Consider the following 23,827-nt stretch of genomic DNA (forward strand, 5'->3'; position numbering starts at 1 on the left):
GGGTCCCGGCGCCCCTCTCCCTAATGCTACCCTAGCTGAGATAGGGAGTCACTGGAGACACCCCTCAGGTAGGGGCTGATCCACGGGAGAGGACTGACCCCAGTGAGAAGGCCTGCCCCACCCCAAGACTCCTATGGCCTTCCCGCTTTGGTGGCAGCGATGGGGTTTGGGGTTATGGGACCCCTAAAAATAATAATCATACCTGTGGTATTTGTTAAGTGCTTACTATGTGCCAGGCACTGTACTAAGCACTGGGGTGGATACAAGCAAATCAGGTTGGATGCAGTCGCTGTCCCATGTGGGACTCACAGTCTCAACCCCCATTTTACAAGCGAGGTAACTGAGGCACAGAGAAGTGATGTGACTTGCCCAAGGCCACACAGCAGACAAGTGGCAGAGCCGGGAAGAGAACCCATGACCTTCTGACTCCCAGTCCTGCGCTCTCTCCACTATGACATGCTGCTTCTCCCTCTCGGGTGGGGCAGGGATGAGGCTGTCAGATCTGCGGGCGCCTGCTGCCCAAGGCTTTGGCCATGCTGGGCAATGGGCAGCTGCTGGGCCTGGCAGGGGCCCCTCAACTCCAGTGCCACATGCCCGTCCCCCCGAGGGGAGAACCTGCTTCCTGAGCACCCAGTGTCCTGGCCCCTGCCAGCTCCTTTGCCGCCCCTAGGCCTCTCCAGGGCCAGGAGGGCTGGCAGCAGGGAGGACAAGGACTGCTGGCTAGTGGCCAGAGGCACGGGCTGGTGTGATGACCTCACAGGTGCCTCAGTCATGCGAGGCCGGTGAGCCTGGGAAGTCTGGGGGGTCCAGAGAGGCCGGGTCACAGGCTAGAAGTGGTTCCTGCAGGCCCGAGACAGCAGATCGGGGTGGGGCTCGGGGCCCTTCCTCGCCGGGTGGCAGCTCGGCCTCTTCACGGGGTTCCGCAGGGCCCTGCTCTGGCTCGGGGGGCAACCCTTTCCCCTTCTCTGTGGCATCCTGGGTTCCAACTTCGGGGGTCGCCCCGGCCGCAACCCTGGAGGTCTCTGGGGCCTCAATCTTGGAAGTTTCCGGGATCTCCCAGGCCCCAACCTCGGAGGTCTCCGGGTTCTCCGGGGCCCCGACCTCAGTGATCTCCAGGGTTAACTGGGCCCCAGCCTCATCAGGGGTCTCTGGGGTCTCCTGGGCCTCAACCTCAGGGGACTCAGGGCTCTCCCAGACCCCAACCTCAGTGATCTCCAGGGTCTCCTGGGCCCCAACCTCGGGGGTCTCTGGGGTCTCCTGGGCCCCAACCTCAGTGGTTTCTGGGGGGTCCTGAGCCCCAACCACAGATGTCTCAGGGCTCTCCAAGGCCCCGACCTCAGTGATCTTCAGGGTCTCCTGGGCCCCAGCCTCAGGGATCTCCGGGGTCTCTTGGGCCCCAGACTCAGGGATCTCTAGGGTCTCCCTGAGTCCAACCTCAGAGGTCTCAGGGATCTCCCGAGCACCAATCTCACTGATCTCCAGGGTCACCAGGGCCTCGGCCTCAGGGGTCTCTGGGTTCTCCCGGGCCTCAATCTCAGAGGTCTCAGGGATTTCCCGGGCCCCAGCCTTGGAGGTCTCCAGGATCTCCAGGGTCACCCGGGACCCAGACTCGGGGGACTCCAGGGGCTCCCGAGCCCCAAACTCAGAGGTCTCCGGGATCTCCCCGGTCCCAACCTCAGTGATCTCCAGGGTCTCTTGGGGCCCAGCCTCAGGGGTCACCGGCGTCTCCCGGGCCCCAGACTCGGGGGTCTCCAGGGTCTCCCAAGCCCAAACCTTGGAGGACTCTGGGGTCTCCCGGGCCCCAACCTCGGAGGTCTCTGGGGTCTCGACCTCAGAGGTTTCCCGGGTCCCAACCTCAGTGATCTCCAGGACCTCCTGGGCCCCAGTCTCAGGGGTCTCCATCTCCGGGGGCCCTTTTTTAGAGGTCTCCCAGGCCCTGCCCTCGGGGGTCGGCTGGGCTCTGTCCTCTGGGGCCAGGAGCTCCTCACTCCCTTGGGGACTCCAGACTGGGCGGTCACCAAAGCCAAAGCAGGCAGCCCCCGCTGTCATGGTAGGCGAGGATGGACCAGCACTGGACACTGCACTGGAGGGCCCGCTGCTGTCTGCAAGGCAAAGGAAAAGCCGACTGCTGAACCCTACCGGCTGGGTCCGAGCCCCGCGGGCCGGGCCGGGAGGCTGAGCTCCGCCTGCTGGGAATCTGTCCTGGCGTCACCCATCCCCAGCTGTGAGGCCCCAGAGCAGTGAGGGGCTGACATGACTCAGGAGCAGGTGGCCTACTAGGGCAAATTCCCGCTCCAAGTACTCATTTTCCCAAGATACCCCACACCCCAGAGGCTCATTCTCAGGGGTGGGTGAGGGGTGAGGCTGAGACTGACCAGGGTCTAGCGTGAACCGGGGTTGCCCCTCCTGAGATTCCAGGAGGGGGAGGGGGTGGAGAGGAATGGGAGAGGAAGCAGCAGCTTTAGCCAACCGTCCCTCTCCCCCCGCGGATGTCTTTCAGGCCTTCACCAATCCCTGGAAGCCCCGCCCCGGGATGTTCCTCCCCTGCTTTGGCATGGTCAGCGGCCCAACCCTCCCCACCCACCCCGAAACCAGCAGGCGTACTCACACCAGGGGGGCTTCTGGGATTGCTGTTGAAGCGGCAGAGGGGGCGAACTGAGGGTCTGCGGGCGGGGGAATGGGCCCCCAGGGGGCTGGCCGCTGCGCAGGGAGTCAAACAGGGCTGTGGGAGTGACAGAGGAGAGTTCTGCATGGTCAAGGCGGGGTCACTCCACCCCGTCAGGACCCAGAGACCCCAGCTGCCGACCAAGCCTCTCCACCAGCGGGGTTGGACACCGGTAGTGCTGGGTGCTGGCGGGGCCGGGTGCCGGCCGTGCCGGGTACCAGTGGGGCTGGCCCCTCCAAGCTGTTGGGAAGTGAGTCCCGCGGGTTGGCGCTAGAAGCCAGCCGGACCTTCGCCCCTGAGCTCCCCCCAACCCCCGCCTCCCCTCCCCTTCGGCCCGGGGTCCAGGGCGCGAGGGTGAGTCACCGTACCTGCAGAGGCTTGGGTGTGGGCGTCGGTGTGGCGCTGGCAGATGGAGCTTAAGAAGTCGCTCACTTGTCGCAGGGAGAGAGCGTTGTGCAGGGTTTCCAGCGGGTAGATGGTTGGCACCATAGAGCACCCTTCGAACCCTGCAGGAAGAGACACAGGTGCATCCAGCCCGCTGCCTCCGTCCACCACGTCCTCGGGGGCCACCAAGACGGGTTCCGAACGGGGCCGCAGACCCAGCCCTCCAAACTCAGGGACCCACCCTCCCCCAGTCCAGGGTGGGGTTCTAGGGTGATTGGGACCCGGACTCGATCCCACCAGGGGCATCTGGGCCACACTCCCCTGGTCTGGGCGGACGGCGCAGATGTGGGGAGGGGTAGGTGGGAGGGCATGCAGCATACACATACAGCTCAGCCAGCGAGGCTCATGCAAGAGCAGCTTCCCCAGCAACCCTCTCACCAATCACAGGCCTCCTCTCACCAACCCAAAACATGGCCAAGAAACTGTCCCCTACCTGCACAGATTACCCCGCCCCCAACCCTCAGCGCACCCCCTTCATCCAATCACGGGCCTCGGTGATCACCCCTTGATATTGCCAAGAAACTGTCCCCTTGCTACACGCATGCCCTGCTATTTCCCCAGCACCAACTGCCCTCACCCTTCTCTGACCAAACAGCCCCATTCTGGACAAGGCCAGGCCTGTGAACCTCAGTTTCCCCATCCCAAAGAAGGGTACGGACGCCCCTGGGAACTCCCAGCACCCCGCAAGGGCCCCGTAGAGCTGTGACCTCGGGCCTGGGGGGCCCGGTGAATGGAAGCCCTGAGAAAGGACCACTCAAACCCTGGGGAAACAGCCTTCCGACTCCCTCTGTCCCTCTGCTTTCATCCCGAGGCTCCAGGCCTCCATTCCCAGCTCTCACCGGCCAAGCCTGGGACCCAAGAAGGACTGCTCTTCCCTGGCCTCTCCTCCTTCTCCTCCTTCAACCTGCCTACTTTCCTTCCCCGCCCCTAGCTTTGGGCCTCAGGAGAGCCGTGCCTCAGTTTCCTGGGCAGCCTTCCCCGGGCGAGATGAGAGTCAGGGGCACGAGGGCTCATGTTGACGGAGCAGAGCTGTGGGGGGAGGCAAGGGCGCACTCCTTTCCCTTCGCAGCCCCCACCGAGGATAGTGCTGGGGAGGGGGAGGCGGGAAGAGAAAGAGGAGGAGGAGAGGAAGGAGGAAGAGGGAAGATCGGCCAATGCACCAGCTTGGCAGGCAGAGGCGCCCAGCCCCCTGCACCACCCAAGGCCCTAGAGGCAAAGGGCCCCGGCCCCAGGGGGTCGGGACGTGAGTAGGCTGGCTCTCCCGTTGAGGGAGGCGAGCAAGCAACCAGCAGCAGCGGGCGGCAGGCGGGCGGGCAGTGGCCGGTACCGTAGAGGCACTCGGGATCGCCCCCGCCCGAGCGCAGCCAGTTCCGGAAGAGGCGCAGGTGGTAGGAGCACTGGTGCAGGTGGTGCGCCAGCGTGGCGTCCAGGGAGAGCGGCCAGCCCCCCGGGCACTCAGAGGAGAAACTGCGCAGCAGCCGGACCACGGGGTGCTGCTCGTCCAGCAGCTCTGGAGGAGGGTGGGGCCGCGGTGGGAAGCACAGAGAGAGAGAAAAGGGAGAGAGAGTGAGCGGACCACCGGCGAGGGGGGCCGGAGGGCTGGCACGCAGCCCGACGGGGGACGGCACCGTCCCAGCCGGGCCCGGGAGACCGGAAGCAGAGACGGGGGCCGGGGCCCGGCCGGACATACCCAGGCAAGGGGCATCGGGCCGTGAGCCTCGGGGGACTAGGGGAGGGCGGGGGGCAGGCTTGTGGTCAGCTCAGATAGCACCAGGGGGCCCCACCGTGACCGCTTCACCGGCTCCAGGGCAGAGCCAGCGGCCCTGGCCTGCGGGACGGCTGGGGCGGTGGCTGTCGCGAGGAGGTTAGCCCGGGGCGCTTGCTGAGTTGGGGTCAGGGGGTCGAGGTCGAGCAGAAACACGGGAGCTGGAACAGCTTCCCCGCCTTGACCGAGGGTCCCGGAGGCCATGGCTCTCTCTGGGCCAGTAGTCCTCAAACCCCAAGGTCAGGGCCGGTTCTGGGTCCACCCAGACACAGTCGGGTGAGGGGCCAGGCAGGGGTGGAGATGGTTGTGGGTAGCAACTAGTCCAGGAGCCTCTCAGCCCACCTAGACTGAGTCACTCAACGTGAAATTCCAGCCCCAACTGTGGCCTCCTGCTCCAGGACGGTTCTGCAGACCTCAACACCGATGCCGACGCCAGTCAGTCAGGTCTGAGTTTGCGGTCATCGGGTCTGAGTGAATGGGATGGGATGAACCGGTTTGGTGAACGAGATCGGGTTCTAGTAAATCAGCTCTGGTGAACTTGTGGTGAACTGGCCAGGGTGAACGGGCTGGGGTGAACCGGCCAGGGTAGATGGGCCAGAGTGGACCAGTCAGGGTGAACTGGTCAAGGTTAACGGGCTGGGGTGAACCAGTCAGGTTGAACTGGACAGGGTGAATGGGCTGGGGTGAATCAGTCACGTCGAACTGGTCAGGGTGAACGGGCTGGAGTGAACCAGTCACGTCGAACTGGTCAGGGTGAACGGACTGGTGTGAACCAGTCAGGGTGAACTAATCAGGGTGAATGGGCCGGGTTGAATCGGTCACGATGAACGGGTCAGGGTGAACCAGTCAAGGTGAACGGGTCAGGGTGAATAGGCTGGGGTGAACTAGTCATGGAGAACTGGTCAGGGTGAACGGGCTGAGGTGAACCGGTCACGATCAGCTGGTAGCAGAAACGGGTCAGGGTGAACAGGGCTAGGCAAATGGGCCAGGGTGTTTGGGTTCACCGGTCTGGGTGAAGTGGTTATACTGAACCAATCATGGTGAACTGGTTGGGGTGAAAGGGTCCTATTGAATGAGTTGGAGGGGAACGATTGGGAGGCGGGGGCCCCGGCCTAAGGACTGGGCTGCAGACAGGTCACTTCCTGGGTGACTGCCAAACTTGCTCAGAGCTCGGGCTGGAGGCTGCCCTCCAGCAGGGGCGAGAGGGACAGGGGTCCTGCCTGCCCACCAAGCCCCTTGACCTTGACTCTGCAAAGCCACCTCTGGTAGGGGTGATGAGGTGGGGAGGGGGACTCGGCCAATGGGAGCAAAAAACAGGGGCAGGTCTCACTCCCAGCTTGGGCTCTTCTCTGGTCAAAGCCCCACCCTCAGCCCTAAGGCTCCTTCAGAGGAGGTCAGGGTCGCTCTCCACTGCTCTCCCTCCAGCAGGCTGGAACATGGCCAGCTGACTCTGGAGACCATCCGGGCCCTAACGGCCCCTCTTGACACCCAAGGGATCTGGGCAGCCTCCTCCCCCTGCCCAAACCCACTGGGGAGGCTGCCCGACGGCAAAAGACATTGCCATCCTGGACTCAGAGGGGTGAAGGGTCCAGCTCTCTGCCAGGACCAGGCTCTGCAGTGACAGAACGGAGGAGACCGAGGCTGGGAGGGGCCGGGCCCGGTGCTCCTGCAGCACCCCCCATGGCCGGGCCACCTCTACAGGGGGCTCCAACTACGGGCCCCCAAGGAGGGGCCGAGGAGCCCGGGAAGGGGCCTGGGGCGAACAGGCAGGCGGCACGGTACCCCATCACCTCATCACAACCCCCTCTGGACCCGCCTAGGGCACCTGGCCGCAGGCTAAAGGGGCAGACCCCGGCGAGATGGGCAGCCCCAGCAGGCGACGGGCGGTCTGGCTAGAGTCTATCTATTGTACCCTAGCGCTTGGCAAGTAGTAAGCGCTTAACAAATACCACAGCGATTGTTGCTACTGCGTGGAGAAATAAAAGGTCTCAGAGTGCAAGCCCCAGTTCCAGACAGCCCCTTGCCCTCAGGCCCAGGAGGGAATTCTCAATCCCACCCCTGATCCCTAGCCTCTGAAGCCCCGACCCTGATCCTTCCTAACCCTCACTTCTCAGCTGGCTCCGTCGCACCCCGTCCCCGAGGCGTGTCCTTCCAGTCGGGTGGCCCGGCCTCCTTGCTGAGAGATTCCGGATCGGGATCCAACCCTTCCTTCTCTGAGCCTGACCCCCAGCCTCGGGAGCGGGAGCCAGAACAAGAGCAGGCAAAGGTGAAGCAGCGGGAAGGTGAGTAGCAGCAGGAAGCAAATAGCAGGAGCACAAGAGCCACTCGGCAGAAACAGTGGCGGGACACACGTGGAGGGATTCAGAGGGGTGGTATGGGGTCTGGTATGAGTGACCCAGCAAGGCAGCGGGAGCAGGGCTCTGCCCCTGACGACTCCGGGCAGGAGGAAGGGAGAGAAGTGGGAAGAGTCAAGGGCCTGTAAGTTCCTTGGGGTGGAGAAGGGGTCTGGGTCACTTTGTGGGCAGTGCCCGACTGGGCCGGGTGATGGTGAAAAAGGAGCCAAGTGCAGTGGAATAGAGGGTGAGAAGCAGAGTGGAGGATGGGGAGAGGATGGGGGGAGAAGGGAGTGATCCAAGTGCTCAGTACAGTGCTTTGCACACAATAAGTGCTCAATAAATACAACAAAATGATTGAATGAGGTGAGCAGGGGGCGGAGCAGGTGGTAACTGGGGGTGGAGCAGGGTTAGGGCTGAGTTGGGGGTTAGAGTCTGAGCCAAGGCAACAGAGAGGGTTGGTGTCTGGAATCTGGAGCGATGATGCGATGAAGAGAAATGACACCGAGTCAGAAGCAAACGTACCGTTAGTCGGATGCTTTGCAAATGACACAGAAAATCGCTTTACAGCCGGGACAGACAAGAGCTCTGAGGAGAGAAAATATCATGGGAATCACGCCCGGGACTGACCCCAGGCTCTGAAGGCTTCACCCTGACTCTAGCCCTCCTCCCCACCCCTCCGTCTCCCTACACCTGTGCCTCCCCTACCCATTTCCCTGTCAATCCATCGGTGGCATTTATTGAGGGTTAGCTGTGCACAGAGCACTATACTAAGCATTTGGGAGAGTTCAATACAACAGAATTAATAGACACGTTCCCTGCCAACAAGGAGCTTACAGCCTAGCGAGGGAAAAAGGCATTAATATAATTGAATAAATTGCAGATATGTCCATGCCCGCTTCTGGGTCTCCACACCTGCCCCGCTATGTCCCTATATTGGCCCCTGCTCTCCTCTGTGTCCCACAACTACACCCGCAGTCCCACTTTCCTGCCATACCTCATTAAGTGCAGGATGGAAACCTAAAGTCCCGCAGGCCCCACGTTCTGAGCATGGGCACCCTCATCAAAGTCGCGGGGTAGGATTGTGGTCGGAGGGCAAATACACGGAGGTGGTCTGAGGGTACAGGACAGGGTGGGGAGGTGGTCTGTGGGCGAAAAGCGGGTAAGTGGGGTTTGGCCACAAGTTCAGGGGTAAGTCTGTGGGTGCAGGACACGTTTTGGGAGGTGGGCGTCGGGAGAAGGTGGTTACATGATGCTGGTCCATGCTACAAGGTGGGTAATGGGTACGATTGATGGGCCCAGGGTGACCACAGTGAGGGTGGGTACGTGGGGTTGGTCCGCAGGTGCAGATTGGGTACGGAGGGTTTGTTGGCGGGGGCGTGGGAAGATCTATGGGTGCACGGGGGCACGCGGAAGGTGGATATCTAGAGTTGGTCCATGGGCACAGGTAGGCAGGGTTGGTCTGTGGGCAAAGGGTGGGTAGGTGGGGTTAGTCCATGGGTGCAGGGCTGGTAGTGGGGATTGGTCCACGGACACAAGGAAGGTATGTGGGATCGGTCCATGGGTAAGTAGGGTCGGTCCATGGGTAAGTAGGGTCGGTCCATGGCACGGGGAGGGTAGGAGGGGTTGGTTCGTGGGCACAGGGTAGGTAGGCGGGATTGATCTGTGGGCACAGGGAGGGTAGACAGGGCCGGTCTATGAACACAGGTCTTGCAAAGGGGCCGTTGGGGTCAGATGGTTGGGCACCCCCACTCCCTCGGAGCCTGGAACAGAGGGAGCTGTACCGCCGGCCCCAGTGCACCCTCCCACAATCCCTTTCCCTCAGGTACAAAAAGCCGGGGTGGGGGGGGTGCTCTGCCACCCCCCCACCCGGAGTCATGGAGCCTTCTGCTCAGTGCCCAGGCCGGCCCAGACCCACACCGGCAGCCCGCCCTGCCAGAGGCCCCCAGAGCAGACGGCGCCGACAAGGCCCGGCGGCCCGAGAACGGCAGATTCCGACGGGAGGGGCGGCGAGCACGGCATCAGCCCCGTGGCAGGAAGCCACAGGCTCGGGGCAAGCAGGGTCGAGTGGGGGCCAGGTCCTGGCCCCACTCCCTGCCACCACCCCCTTGTGCCCCCTTTGCCCCAGAACCCACCACCACGAGGTACACACGTGCCTCCATCCTTCCTTCCATCCTTCCTTCCTTCTTTCTAGGGACCCCATCTCTAATCAGGCCAGCCCCACCCCAGCCCCTCCAACCTCCAAATCTGCCACCTGGCGACCCCTCGTCCCCACCCCGACCCGCAGGGCCCCGTGCCTACTCCAGCGCCAACCCAGCTGCCCCTGGGGGAGGGTCACGGCAGGGGCAACTGGGCGGGCAGGAGGTCCTGGGAACGGGCATAGGGGCCGGCCTCACCCTCCCCCCCCGGCGCCGCTGCCCCGCTGGGAGCCAAGCTGCCCAGCTGCCGGGCCCGAGGCCCCCGGGGCTTCCTGAGCGGGTCGGGGGGGACAGGGGCCTGGGCCCCACATACCGTCTCTGAGGGTCAGGCTGGCGGGGGGTAGCTTTTTGCCATGGCTGCGGGCGTAGTCCTGGAGATTCGGGGCGCTGGACGAGCCCCCCAGCACCGTGGTGCTGAACAGCCCCGTGCACTGCGAGCCTGCAAGGCGCGACCCAGTTAGTGGCCACACGCAGCCGTCACATACAGCCGTCACACGCAGCCAGCACATGCACCCACACGCCACCCCCCATGCAGCCACCCACAGCCAGGAGGTGGGGGTGGGGGGGGGTGGTCTGTGGAGAGAGGTGAGGGGACATGCAGGTTTAGTCATTTTAAAGGAGTCTCGGCTGGCCCTGTGGGTACCTGACCCTCCCTTCCCCCCACCATCCCAGAGACAGTAGGGGAGGAGGGGAAGTTGCCCTTGGCTCTCCCAGCCCCACCCGGCCGCCCACCCATTCACCCACCAGCACCCAAATCGGGCTCCTCCTGGGTGAGGATGGGGCAGACTGGCCCTGCCCAAGGGCCCCTAGCCTGGCTGGGGCAGCACAGGTGAAATGCAGAGGCTGGGCTGGCACGGGGCAAGGCATGGCAAGCACTGCCCAGACTCTGCCCCTCGGCATTGGGAGGGGAAGAGAGAAGGGCAGGAGCTGGTCATGAGGCTGGCCACTCGGTCCAAGGAGGAGCAGGCCAGTCCCGCCCCTCAACCCTTCTACTCGGGACTCCACCCTTCTAGTGGCCACAGGTGATGCCGCTGGGGCCGCAGGCTGGGGAGGGATCCCAACCAGGTGAGTTCACCCACCATCCAGAGGATGGATTGGGGTGGGGGGGCCTGGCCCGGGGTCAAAGGCCACCAATCCTGGAAAAAGTCAGCCCAAGGGGCCAAGACCTCCTTGGCTGGGTCTTGTGGCGGGTTTTCTCTGGCTAAGCTGAGGTGACCAGACAGAGCTCTCCAGGGCAGTTACTTCCCCAGTGAGTGGCTGGAACTCCTCCAGCTCTTCTTCCTCCCCAGCTGCCCCTCCTTTCTGCCTGCCCTCATCCAGAGTAGGATCTCTGCCGTGGGAGTAGGGAGCGAGGTTGGCCCGGGGCTCCAGGAGTCGGGGCAATGTCTGCTGAACACCTGGACTCCAGTCTCTAGACACTGCTCTGGCCATTTCTCCACTGTGGTGTTCTATCTCTTCTCCTCTGCTGCCTTCCTGGGCTTGGTTTAGGGGTGGGGCAGCAGGGCCCCACGGACCCTCCCTGCACTGTAACCAGCCCCTAAAACTGGTCTCTGAGGCCTGCACTCTGGCCCCCAGCCTCACCTCCCATGAGCCCCTCGTCTCATCTCAAGGTCTGGGGTCCCAGCACCCCCTCCTGCGAGGGCCCTACCTGGGCCCACCCTCGCCCGGTGGGACCCACTCTGGGAAGAGGAGTGGGAGGGAGTGGGAAGCAGCGTGGTCTAGTGGAGAGATCACGGGCCTGGAAGCCAGAGGACGTAGGTTCTAATCCCGGCTCTGCCACTTGCCTGCTGTGTGACCATGGGCAAGTCAGTGGGCTTCAGTTTCTTCGACTGAAAAATGGGGATTCAATAAATGTTCTCCTTCCTACTTAGACTCTGAGCCCCACGTGAGACAGGGGCTGTATCTGGCCTAATTAACGTGGATCTACCCCAGCGCTTAGTACAGTGCTTAAGACGTAGTAAGCACTTAACAAATACCATAACAAAAAAAAAATGGGGAGGGAGGGAGAGGCTACAAGTTTGGTGGCCACCCTGCCCAGCTAAAACTGGTTCAGACCTCCTCACCCCATTTCCCGGGCAGAGGGGCAACCCTGGCTCCCTCACTTCTCTTGGCTGATGCCCCTTGTGAGGGGCCACCCAGAATGGGGACCAAGGCCCTAACTCTGGGGTTCAGGGGTCTCTGCTTTAGCCCTCACCTGCTGGGTCAGATGGGGTCTGCTAGGAACAACCAAGCACTGATGCATGGAAGCCTGGGGGTGCTCGGAAGGGCCATGGGACTAGGAGGATGGTAGTCCTGGGGACAGAACCCCTCAAAGAGGGCAGCCTCCCGCTCACCAACTCTGGCCCCCAGGAATCCAAGCCTGACTGGCCCAGAACTCTGGCCCGCCACCTCCAGTTCTCGGCCTTGGGGGCTTGGCCGGGTGGATGGAGCAGGGGCTGGGCCTGGGGGCTTGTGCCCGGGGGCAGCACTGGGAGGCGGAGGACCGAAGGGGTCTTAAGGATGCCCTAGGGGAGGGTCCACCACCGGAATCCTGGCCCAGGAGAAAAAATGAGTGGGGCACAGGGACGAGGACTAGTTCAAATGGATCTGAGGAAGCAGGAGCCGTGGTCGGTCCCAGCTCTGTCTGGCTGCGGCCGGCGGCCGAGGGGATGGAGGCAGGAGGAGGTGGGGTTGGAGGTGGAGAGGAAGCAGGGACAGGAGGAAAGTAGAGCAGTGGCCTGGGAAAAGGGGTGAAGCCGGGCAGGCCTGCAGGGCTCGGGGAGAGAGAGGGAGGTGGCTGAGTCCTGCAGGAGGGGATGACCTGGCATCCCAGCTCCTTTTCACAGTGGCGTCCATCGGCGCTTGGCTTTTGGACGGGGGTTGGGGGCCCCAGAAACCAAAGTCTAATGGGCCTGGGTGGTAGAACAGGACCCGGGCACCCTGAGATCACCACGGGTTCTGATCCCCAGCAGAGCTGCCCAGGGGAAGATCGGGGCTGGGGATGGGGGCAGGGAAGGGGGCGGGGAGGGAGCTGAGCTCCAGAGCTTCAGCTTCCGGAAACCTCCAGGTCTGGCGAACCTCTAGACTGGCCATTGGGCAGGAATTTTGGTCCTCCCAGCCGGGGGGCCAGAGAAGCCAGGCCTTGGGGGTCCGAGTTCCCACTCTCCCAGCCTCCCCCCGCCCACTGGGGCTTGGCAAGGGGAGGGTCAGAGGGAGCCAGGGCATGTGGGGGCAAAATCTCCTACCCAGGCCGCTCTGTTTCATCTCCGTGGGGGGTCGTGAGGACGGGAAGAGCCGGTAACTGCCAGGCCTTGAGGACGAGCTCTCAGAAAGCACCTGAGGAGACAGGAGCAGGGTCACGGTCTCCCACGAGGGCCGCAAGTCCCAGCCCCGGCCTGGCCCAGCTCTGCCCAGCCCGCCCGCCCGACCTCCCTCCGGTTCCGGGGGAGTCTCATCGGGGCAGGGGTCCTGAGCAGAGAGGAGGTCTGGAAGGGCTGAGATCCCTGTTCCCTCCTTGGGACCAGAGGATATGACCCACAGGGTCCAGGACAGGTGCTGGGCGACCTTCTACCGTTTGGGCCAGACCCAGGGCTGCCTGGGGATCCTGGGGCGGGAGGCCTTGAGTGCCAAAGGACTAGATGTGGGGCAGCCCCCCACCCAGAGCCCAGGATGTGAGGTGGCGGGAGGAGACTGCAGCCAACTGGAGCAAACAAACCCAAGCCCCACCCGCCTGACGGCCTCTAAGCAATTCGGCTCCGGGCCCGCGGCAGCTAGTCCCACCCTGCCCCACCCGCCGCGACCCGCACCACCCATCGGTCCCAGGAAGGAGAGCCAGGGTCGGCCGAGTCAGTTGAATGAACCGGAGCCGGGCCTGCCACGAGCCCCCGGCAGACCTAGTTCTCACCGCCACCCAAGCCCGGAAATTCGCAAGCCGGACAGACTGCCAAGACCCGCAGTCTCGCCACCCGGGCCGCCCCCCAGCAGCCGTGGGCCGGTGCCGGCACCGGTACGCTAAATGGCAGAGAGAGAGAAGGCGGCAGTGAGCAGGGAAGGCAGCCCTGCTGGGAAGCAGGAACCTGTGTGCTGGATGCCAGGTGAGAGCTGGACATGGCCCGGGGCTGCAGGCCGATGGGCGGCGGGGGCCGGGGGGGGTCACCTGACCTCTGGCGGCGCCGGCCCCGCAGCGGGGCCAGGTCCAGGCCCCCCGTGCACTGCATGTTCATCACCTGCAAGCAGACCGGACAGCCCAGTCACCGGGCGCCAGCCGGCCCTCACCCCGGGGACTGATGGACACACAGCTGGGCAGTCTGCAGCCTGGACCAGAGATCCAGACACAGAGCTGGCCAGATTCCTAGGGCGGCAGTCGGACACAGGGCTGGACTGGCAGAATTCAGCCCAAAGCCCGTGAGCTGAGCACTGGACGGGACACCGTGCAGGACAGAGAACAGAGCTGGACACACAAACACTCCCCTCCAGGTCAAAGAGCAAGACACACTGTCCCCCAAGACAGAGAGCTGGGCACACTGACCTCTCTAGGCAACACAACCTTCCCCTTTCTCAGACAGAGAATGGGGCACACAGGCAACTCCCCTTCCAGGACAGAAACAGCACACCCTGACCGTTCCCCACAGGACAAAGACCTGGACTCACTGACTCCTCCAAGACACAGAGATTGCCCCATCCCCAAAGAATGGGGTGCACAGATGCTCCCCTCTGCCAGGGCAGAAAACTGACCATTCCCCACAGGACAAAGAACTGGACACACTGGCTCCTCCAAAACACAAAGACTGCTCCCTTCCCCAAGACAGACAATAGGGCACACAGACCCACCCAAGGACAAAAAGCCAGACCATTGACCCCTTGAGGTCAGTGAACAGGACATACTGGACCCCCTCCCCACCAAGGATAGAGAGCTGGACACAGAGTCAGAGGAGGCGGGGTGGGGAGGTGAGGGGAGAAGGGGGGAAGAGAGAGAGAGAAAGAGTATATGTGTGTGTGTTTGTTTTTGGAGGGGCAGGGAGGGTGTTAGGGTTAGGGAAGCCAGTAGAGCAGGCAGTGTGGATGCGGGTGAAGTTCCTGTCCCGGTCCCCTAAAGGGGTTCGGTTTCTGGGAGGCGGGACTTGATGGGGTGAGGTTTCTGCAGTTGGGAATCCTCTGGGGGTGGTTCCAAGGAACACCAAGATTCAGTCTCCAAAGATCCCTGCCAGGCAGGCGGCGGGGGGACCTGAGCCCCTTCCCCAGCTTCCCCCACCCCCCTTTACCTCCATAGAGCCGGCCTTGCGGTTACGGATGAGAGGCGACTTCTTCGGGAGGCCGGAGGGCTCCGGGGGCTGGGGGGCGGGCTGCGGAGCGCGGTCCGGCTCATCCGGTGCCCCCCGCCGGCACAGGTCCTCCATGCTGCCCTGGTCCGTCTGCATCTCCTCATTCTGCCCCAGACAGTAGGGATGGGAGGGGCGGGGGTAAGGATGGGGATGATGAGACAGGGAATGGAAGGAGACGCCCCCCCACCCAATCTCAAGGTGTCTGTGTGACCCCAACTTCCTCTGGGAGCCCATCCAGTGGGGGTCGGGTCAAGCGGGGTTCGGGCCGACTCTGGGGTCGGGCTGAGAGGGTTTTGGGCTCTGCCTCCCAACAAGAACATACCTTCTCTTCCCGGCCCATGAACCCCCAGGACCCGGTTCCCTAACGCTCCCATCACCTCAGCCCTTTCTGCTCCTGACCCCTAACTCCCACCCACTCACCTCCTCCAAACTCTCCGTCTTCCTTCCTCCCGACCCCTACAGTTCGCTCAGCTCCTGACCCCGGATCCCCTGGTCCCCCAGCTCCCCCTATCCCGGCACCCCCCACCCTACACACCCATCGATTAGACCGTGAGCCCGTCACTGGGCAGGGACCGTCTCTGTTGCCGAATTGTACATTCCAAGCGCTTAGTACAGTGCCGTGCACATAGTAAGCATGCGCTAAATACTATTGAATGAATACTCACCTCAGAGGAGGCTGGTCGGAAGCCATAGCCAGTGGGGGCACTGCCGTCCTCCTCGCCACCCTTGACTCCAGGACTGAAGTGCAGCTCCACGTGGAAACGCTCCTCGGATGAAGGGTCCTGGGGGGAGGCCAGCCAGGGGGTGTCAGGGGGCCTGGGTGGCTGGCACTCCCCTGTCGTCTCTCCCTGCACCCTGACTATAATAATTATTGCGGTATTTGGGTACTTACTATGTGTCAAGCACTGTTCTAAGCATTTGGGTAGATACAAGGTAATCAGGTCAGACACGGTCCCTGTCCCACATGGGGCTCACAGTCTTAATCCACATTTTAGAGATGAGGTAACTGAGGCACAGAGAAGTGAAGTGACTTGTCCAAGGTCACACAGCAGACCCGTGGCAGAGCCGGGATTAGAACCCATGTCCTCTGACTTCCAGGCCCACGCCCTTTCCACTAGGCCATGCTGCTTCTCTGAGCTGCCCTCAGTGGGGAAGGGAAGGGAGGAGGGTCTCTGAACCCCACCTCACCCTTATTCTCTGGAAACCAGAGGCAGGGTCGAGTCTGCGATCCCTATAGCTTTGGTTCAAGCTGTCCTGGGGGCTCCGGCCTTTCCTCGGCCCTCTCTTCTCTGAGCACTCGCCTGACTTAGCCCCAGGGCGGGGGCTGGGGGGTGAGAGACCTCCAGGGGCTGGAGGAGGGGAACTCTCACCCGAGTGTTGTCCTCATACAGCATGATGACAATCTGTGTCATGTAGTTGAGCTCGGAGATAGCGCTGAGGTAGGTCAGGGCCCGCTGCCACTGTGCATCCTGGGACTCCTGCCCACACGGAGACAGGTGGGGTTTGTGGGGGGAGGCGGGTAGAGGCGGGGTTTGCGAGCGGAGGCCGGCAGGGACGGGGCAGCGGGCGGGACTGGATGGGGCTGTGGGGTGGCGGACTTACGTCGAGGAGCCCGCCGTAGCGGAAGACGCTGAGCAGGGAGTGGACGTGACTCTCGCTGGTGAAATAGAGCCGTGTGCGGACGTGGCGGCCGGGGCTCAGCACCCCCCTCGAGTACCTGGAGGAGCGCCCGGTCACCATCGGGCCCAGCTCCGGCACCCCGCCCGAGGGAGATCCCCCTCCTCCCCCCCGGAGCCCGGCCTCACAGGGGGTGCAGCTTGTTGACGGACTCGTCCTCGTGGGTCCTCTGCAGGTCGAGCAGGATTTTGCGGAGCAGCGGGAGGCAGAAGCCCACGGCGATCTCCAGCTTCTCTTCCCGGCTGATCCCGTACTCCTGGGAAGAGCCCGCGGAGGGCCCGGAGCCCCGTGAGCCACCCGGAGCCCCGTGAGCCACTCCCCCCTCTGCCCCCCGGGCACCCGCCCCCGCCCCCCGGGCCGCACCTGGGGGATGACCACGTCGGCCAGGGCCTTGGACAGCCGCAGCAGCTCGTCCGTCCCGTGCAGCCCCAACCCCGCGTTGTGCTGCACGTCGTACTTGACGCAGTCGTAGATGTCGGGGATCTTGCTGATGTCGTAGCGCCCGCTTTTCAGGCGGAAGTCACGTTCTAGCTTGCTCCAGCGCTGCAGCATCAGCTCCAGCGTCTCGCTGTGGTACAGCTGCAGGTCTGCGGCCGGGCGGGCGGCCATCAGGATGGGTAGGGATCCCGGGCGCCTCCTGGCCGAGTCACTGGGGGCAGCTGTCCGGGGCCCGAGACCAGGAGGGGGTGTGGGGGATCCCCGGGGCAGAGCCGTGGGGGGTGGAGGGACGTGGCCACCCCGACCTGGGACCCACCGGCAGCCTTGGGGTCCTCCAGCCGCTCCTGGATCTGCTGGGTGAGGTTTTCGATGAGGGCAAACACCTTGTCACAGATCTCCACTGGGTTTCCGATGGCGGCCATGGATTTCAGCAGGGAGATGCTGCCCGTGGGGGCCAGCTGGAGACAGAGAGAGTGGACGCTGAGTGAGGAGGGCAGTTCAGGTGGAGGCAGAGGAAGCGCGGAGGCTCGCAGAGGAGTGGGCAAGTCGGTGGGCAACACCAGCCTCTGAGGAAGCTTGAGTAAGGGCCACCTGGGGGATCATCGGTCGGCCTGAGGGGAGCATCCATCCCTCAGACCCTCCCACCTTATGCCGAGGGAGAACTTGGTAGTTCCGACCACCCCACCCTTTAACGTCATGGGTTTTGGGAACGAGACACTCCTATGCCCCCTCCCCGGCACCCCTACTCCCGCAGGCAGGGCTGGGCTGACTCTGGGTTGTGCTGGGCCACTGGGGAAGGGTCAGGGGTGATGGAGGTCTGTGCTCAAGTGCTTAGTACAGTGCTCCGCACACGGTAAGTGCTCAAAAAATACGATTGAATGAATGAATGAATGAATGCTGGAGTCACTAGGGGAGAGTCGGGGTCGAAGAGGGGAGAGTCAGGGGTGCTGGATGGTCGATGCTGGGTCACTGGGAAAGAGTCAGGGATGGGGAGGGGAGAATCAGGGGAGTTGGGTGGTCTTGGCTGGATCACCTTGGGGAGAGTCAGTGGTGTTAGAGTCCAGGACGGGTCACGGGAGAGTCAGGGGTGTTGAATTGTCCATGCTGGGTCACTGGAGGAGAGTCAGGGATAGAGAGAGAAGAGTCAGGGGTTTGGTTGATAAGGGGTCGGGGGCTTAGGAGACCACTTAGCCCACAGTTCCTTTGGAAACGCCCCCGTCTGGACTATTTGGGCCCCAGAGGTGGAGGCTGATTACAGAGGGAGAGGGAGGCCCCTGAAGCGGGCGGAGGGCAGAGGGCCGGGGGTCCACCGGGGCCGGGGGTCCTGACCCGCTCATAGTCCTGCTGGCTGAAGGTCGCGTCCTGCTGCAGGATGCTGTGCAGGCGGGCCTTGACGCGGTGCTGGCAGCTGCTCAGGGAGTCTCCGTCGCTGTCCAACAGCCCGTTCATGTTAGCGCTCTTGACCATCTGCACCAGGATCGGTGTCAGCTCCCCCTCCAGTGCCAGCAGCCCCTGCCGAGGGGTCAGGAGGTCAGGAACAACCAGCTTCTCCACTGGGGACCGGCCCACCAAGGGGGGTCAGGCCCCGCAGGGAGGAGCCGGGCAGAAGTCCGTGTGATAATAATAATAATGTTGGTATTTGTTAAGCGCTTACTATGTGCCGAGCACTGTTCTAAGCGCTGGGGTAGACACAGGGGAATCAGGTTGTCCCACGTGGGGCTCACAGTCTTAATCCCCATTTTACAGATGAGGGAACTGAGGCACAGAGAAGTGAAGTGACTCGCCCACAGTCACACAGCCGACAAGTGGCAGAGCTGGGATTCGAACTCATGAGCCCTGACTCCAAAGCCCGTGCTCTTTCCACTGAGCCACGCTGCTTCTCTAAGGGGGTGGGCTGTGAGGCCCCGGGGGCCGGCCCGCCTCGGGCCTCGGGGCCGTCGGTCACCTTGGCAAAGGAGGCGGCCGTCATCTGCACGCGACCCTCGTCCGAGGCGTAGATCTTGAGGTCGTGCCGGTAGGTGCTGTGGAGCCGGAGCAGGCCGCAGCCAGGGAAGCCGGCATAGTCACCTGACCGGGGTGGGGAGCGGGACGGAGGGGACCAAGGGGACCAAGGGGAGCGGGTGACGATCCGGGGAGGGCTGCTGGAGCGGGGGCGGATAGTCACCTGACCGGGGTGGGGAGCGGGACGGAGGGGACCGAGGGGAGCGGGTGGAGATCCAGAGAGGGCTGCGGGAGCGAGGGGGGATCTGGGGGTGCGGTGGGAATGGCGGAAGGGGCACGTACGGGCTGGGGATCTGGATCCAAGGAGTCGGGCAGAGGACAAGGGTCCGCAGAGATGTCCCACCCCTTCCCCTCCTCTTTCCCCCCACCCCGCCGACCCCCTCCCCTCCCTCTTGTCCCCACCACCGTCCCGCCGCCCTGCCCCTCCCCTCACCTTGCCCCCCGGGGTACATGCAGCGGAAAGCACGCCCCAACTCCTCAGCCTGGACCCGGCCCGTGGGCGTCAGCTCTCCCCCCCACTTCAGCACGAGCAGCAGAGAGGGGGCGGGCCCCTGGGGGCCTGCGGGGACAAGGGACAGTGACGGGGATGGCACAGACGAGGGCGGCAGTCAGAGGCTGGGGAATCTGGGACAAGTAAGGTCGAGGCCTAGGGACGGGGCACGACGGGGCCGGGGGAGGAGGGAGGAGCAGTCGGGGAAGGGCGCCGGGGAAGAGCGAGGGCGGTGCAAGGGGGAGACCAGAGAGCGTGAGGAGCAGGGCAAGGAGCCTGGGAAAGCAGGGGATGGCATTGGAGAGGGGCAGGATGGGGGAAGACGCTTGCGGGGCCGTGCGGGGAGACCGGGGGGGGGGCGGTAGTGCGGAGAGGGCAGGGGGCAGTGCCGGGAGGGCAGAAGGGGAGTGTGGGAAGGGCAGGGGTTGCAGTGTGTGGAGATGGGACGGGGGATGGTGCCCCCGCCCCACCTCCATCCACTCCGGGCCTGCCATGCCCGCTCCTCGGGGGAGCCAGCGCTCAGATGCGCCCCTCCACCCCCGACCCCCCGGCTGGAGTCTCACCTTGTCCGTTGCCAGGGGCCTTGGCCCCGTGGGGATTGTATGTCAGCTGCACCTTCCGATTGATGCCCGAGAAGTGACCGTACCTGCCAGGGAGACACGGCTCGCTCGCACACACACACACCCATACCCACACCCGCGCCACCCCCCAACCACCCTGGACCCAGCTAAACTCTCCCGGCCCCTCCCTGGACACAGACCACCTTCCTCCGCACTCCACGAGGGACCCACTCGGCTGAACGCTGCTCCACCTCCCGAGTGGACCCAGCTCACCGACCCCCTGAAATCAGCCCCACGACGGGCCCCTCCCCTGGCCGCCCCACTGCCCACTCCCCGTCCTCACATCTCCAGCACCGTCTTCAGCTGGTCCAGCTTGCTGGCCCGCTCTTCGATCTCACTGCCCGACTCGGCCCCCAGCTCCCCCAGCAGCAGCCGCGCAATGTCCAGCACCTCCTGATGGAACGGGGAGGGAAGGAGGGAAGGTGGGCGGAGGAGGCCACGGGGACTTTCTGCCCCCTATGCGGGACAAGCCATATGTGCTAAGGGAGACCGATGGCGTGCTGGGAATGAAGTGGGAAGGTTTCAATCAATCAGTCGGATTTATTGAGCGCTTACTGTGTGCAGAGCATTCTGCTCAGCACTTGGGAAAGTACAGTACAACAGTGTTGGTAGACATGTTCCCTGCCTACAGTGAGCTAACAGGCTAGAGGAGGTGGGATTTCAGAGAAGCAGTATCGCCTAGTGGATAGAACGTGGGCCTCGGCGTCAGAAGGACCTGGGTCTTAATCTCGGCTCTGCCACTTGTCGGCTCTGTGACCTAGGGCCTGTCGCTTCACTTTTCTATGCCTCGGTTCCCTCATCTGTAAAATGGGGATTAAGACCGTGAGCTCCATAGGGGACACTGACTGTGTCCAAACCGATTGTGTTGTATCTACCCCAGGGCTTAGAACAGTGCCTCAAACAGAGTAAGCACTTAATAAATATTATTATTATTATAATTGAGGATTTTTAAGATGGAAAAAGCGGTGTTTGGGCATCTTGTGAGTGAGGGATCAGAGACGGGAGAGACAGAGCAAGACAGAGTGAAAGGACGAGTTTGGGAGAAGTGAAGAGAGCCGCCAGATTGTAAGCCCCTTGAAGGCAGGGATCAATTCTATTAACTCTGCTGTCCCCTCCCAAGCACCTAGTACAGTGCTCTGCACCCAAAAAATTGTAAGCTCCTTGAGGGGAGGGATCATGTCTATTAATTCTCCTGTTCTCTCTGCCAAGCACTCAGTACAGTACTCTGAACAGAGAAAGCATTTAATAAATACTACTGCTTGATCAACTGAAGAGAGTTCATTCCTTCATTCATTCAATAGTATTTATTGAGCGCTTACTATGTGCAGAGCACTGTACTAAGCGCTTGGAATGGACAAATCGACAACAGATAGAGACAATCCCTGCCCAATGAAGGGCTCACAGATATGGAAGATCACTCAGTCGATCAATGGTATTTATTGAGCGCTTACTCTGTGCGGAGCACTGTGAGCTGCGGAACAACCATGAAGCCCATGGTCAGGAATTTCGGCACGGTGCAGAGGAAGATGAGTAGTGATTGTAAACTCGCAGTGGGCAGGGAACGTCTCTACCGACTCTGTTGCCCTGCATTCTCCCACGCACTCGGCACACAGTAAGCACTCAATAAAGACCATCGATTGATTGGCGGTATTTAAGGGTGGGGATGATTTGGTTTTCTTGTACCAAAAGCAGCAGCAGCTTCTCTTGTACCAAGAGAAGCAGCGTGGCTCAGTAGAGAAGCAGCGTGGCTCAGTGGTAAGAGCATGGGCTTTGGAGTCAGGGCTCATGAGTTCGAATCCCAGCTCTGCCACTTGTCGGCTGTGTGACTGTGGGCAAGTCACTTAACTTCTCTGTGCCTCAGTTCCCTCATCTGTAAAATGGGGATTAAGACTGTGAGCCCCACGTGGGACAACCTAATTTCCCTATGTCTACCCCAGCGCTTAGAACAGTGCTCGGCACATAGTAAGCGCTTAACAAATACCAACATTATTATTATTATTGTACCTACCCAGGCATTTAGGACAGTACTTGGCACATTATAATTGCTTAGCCAATACCACCATTATTATTATTATTAGAGGGACCATGGCTCATTGCAGGAAGATGTTCTGGGCAGTCACATGTGGTGGAGACCAAAATGGAGGGGAGAGATGGAGGCAGGGAGACCAGTAAGGAGACTGATAGAAGGGGCAGGGTGAGCTTGGGAGGGGACTCGGGGGGGTCCTTGATGGGGGCCAGAGGGCTGTTGGTGGAATGAATGGTTGGACCAGGGTCATAGCTGTTTCGGTGGAGAGGAAGGGGCAGATTCAGGGCACGATTTGGAAGAATAATAATGAATAATTGTGGCATTTGTTAAGCACTTACTCTGCACCAGGCACTGTACTAAGCGCTGGGGTAGATAAAAGGTAATCAGGTTGGATTCCCTGTCCCACGTGGGACTCACAGTCTCAATCCCCATTTTACAGACGAGAGAACTGAAGCACAGAGAAGTTAAGTGACTTGCCCAGAGTCACATAGCAGACAGCGGCAGAGGGGCAGGATCTAGCCGAAGTTCGAAAGCGAGAGCTTAAAGGCGATTAGGCATCGGGGGGTGACACCAAGGATGCTGGCTTCTGGGACAAGGGTGATGGTGGTGTGGCGGACGGAGAGGAGTTGGGAAGTTAGGAGGAGAGGAGGGGTTAGTCCGGGAGAGCAGGAGTTGAGCTTTAGCCAGGTCGAGTGTGAGGGTCTGGTGGAGATGGCCCCGAGGCAAGAAGGGAGGCAAGACTGAAGAATGCAGGAGAGGTAGGGGCCAGGGGGAGACCTGAGAGTCGGATGCCTACTGGTGGTGGGGGCTCCCGGGGATGGGGGGGGGGAGCTGTCAAGCGAGAAGAGTGGGGGACCCAATCCTGAGCCTTGGGGGCATGCAGGGTTAGAGGACAAGGACTGCACCCCCAACACCACTGCTGTTCTCCAGAACCCACCTGTTTTGGTCCTCCCCAACCACCCGACTTCACGGGCTCGCCCTCCATCCCACCCTCCTCACCTGTAGCTGCTCAGGTCGTTTCAGTTTCAGTTTCCCTGTCTTGTAGCCTCCGTGCTTCTCAAAGAGCGCGAAGAACCTGGGAAGGGTCCGGGATCAGGCCTCTGGGGGCCCAGCCCCTTGTCCCTCCCTGTCTTCCCCACGTCCAGGCGGCAGCTCTGCCCTGACCCCACCTGGGGTGGGTCACCTCCATCTTCATCTTCTGCTTCGGGGTGCGGTCCCCATGGCGGATGATGGCGATGACACAGCGTAGCTCCATCCTGCACAACCCATGACCCCAATCAGGGACTCCCAGCTCTGCAGCCGCTGCAGAGACCCCCTCGGCCCAGTGCTCAGCGGCGTCCTCGGATGGGACGCTCTTGGGCCCACCCACCCCCAGTCCCATTCTCACATGGTGCCGGACGTGGTGGGAACGATGGGAATGTCCTCAGCCTCCGTAGGGATGGACCACGGGATCTGGAACTGGGGGGCGAGTTCCCGCATAATGATGTTCCTGGGGGACAGGAGGAGAGGGAGGAACACAGGGCCCAGGGGGAGAGATCACCCAGTTAATCCGTCAATGGTGTCTCCTGAGTGCTTACTGTGCGCAGAGCACTGTTCGCGCATTTGGGAAAGCACAATGCCACAAAGTTGGTAGGCACGATCCCTGACCACGAGGACCTTGAAGACCACAGGGGGAGACAGACATTAGACAGGGCCAGGAGAAATAGTAGAGTAAAAGAATATCTGCGTTAAGTACTGTGCGGCTGGGGTGGGTATCAAAGAGTTTATCAAAGGGGGGGGGATTGCACGGTGAGGAGCAGTGGGCAGGTGGATGGGCAGGGGTCCAGTGTTTCACAGTCCCCCCAACGCCCGTGGCCCCTGGCCCACCATA

At 62.2% G+C, this 23,827-nt stretch overlaps 1 protein-coding gene across 10 annotated transcripts in view; it reads right to left on the reverse strand.

Annotated features, from left to right (window-relative positions):
* Window positions 1-396: 396 nt before the first annotated feature.
* The window catches only part of PPIP5K1 (diphosphoinositol pentakisphosphate kinase 1), a 30,200-nt gene continuing 6,769 nt past the window's right edge, over window positions 397-23,827 (reverse strand). The window contains exons 10-32 of one of the 10 annotated variants that reach the window (XM_029070815.1): window positions 23,345-23,446; window positions 23,127-23,213; window positions 22,957-23,032; window positions 20,215-20,324; window positions 19,875-19,957; window positions 19,255-19,380; window positions 18,766-18,887; window positions 18,150-18,332; window positions 17,137-17,278; window positions 16,746-16,969; window positions 16,511-16,638; window positions 16,308-16,422; window positions 16,076-16,183; window positions 15,371-15,487; window positions 14,646-14,810; window positions 13,461-13,610; window positions 12,630-12,720; window positions 9,719-9,844; window positions 7,733-7,795; window positions 4,437-4,619; window positions 3,034-3,171; window positions 2,609-2,722; window positions 397-2,102 (exon numbers count right to left, since the gene is read on the reverse strand). In XM_029070815.1, the coding sequence (XP_028926648.1) occupies window positions 766-2,102; window positions 2,609-2,722; window positions 3,034-3,171; window positions 4,437-4,619; window positions 7,733-7,795; window positions 9,719-9,844; window positions 12,630-12,720; window positions 13,461-13,610; window positions 14,646-14,810; window positions 15,371-15,487; window positions 16,076-16,183; window positions 16,308-16,422; window positions 16,511-16,638; window positions 16,746-16,969; window positions 17,137-17,278; window positions 18,150-18,332; window positions 18,766-18,887; window positions 19,255-19,380; window positions 19,875-19,957; window positions 20,215-20,324; window positions 22,957-23,032; window positions 23,127-23,213; window positions 23,345-23,446 (4,090 nt within the window). In that variant the 3' untranslated portion in view covers window positions 397-765. The remainder of the gene's footprint in view (window positions 2,103-2,608; window positions 2,723-3,033; window positions 3,172-4,436; window positions 4,620-7,732; window positions 7,796-9,718; window positions 9,845-12,629; window positions 12,721-13,460; window positions 13,611-14,645; window positions 14,811-15,370; window positions 15,488-16,075; window positions 16,184-16,307; window positions 16,423-16,510; window positions 16,639-16,745; window positions 16,970-17,136; window positions 17,279-18,149; window positions 18,333-18,765; window positions 18,888-19,254; window positions 19,381-19,874; window positions 19,958-20,214; window positions 20,325-22,956; window positions 23,033-23,126; window positions 23,214-23,344; window positions 23,447-23,827) is intronic. The other 9 variants (XM_029070817.1, XM_029070816.1, XM_029070818.1 and 6 more) reach the window with 9 other exon arrangements.

This window comes from Ornithorhynchus anatinus, chromosome 8 (assembly GCF_004115215.2).
Source record: "Ornithorhynchus anatinus isolate Pmale09 chromosome 8, mOrnAna1.pri.v4, whole genome shotgun sequence".
Lineage (NCBI taxonomy): Eukaryota > Metazoa > Chordata > Mammalia > Monotremata > Ornithorhynchidae > Ornithorhynchus > Ornithorhynchus anatinus.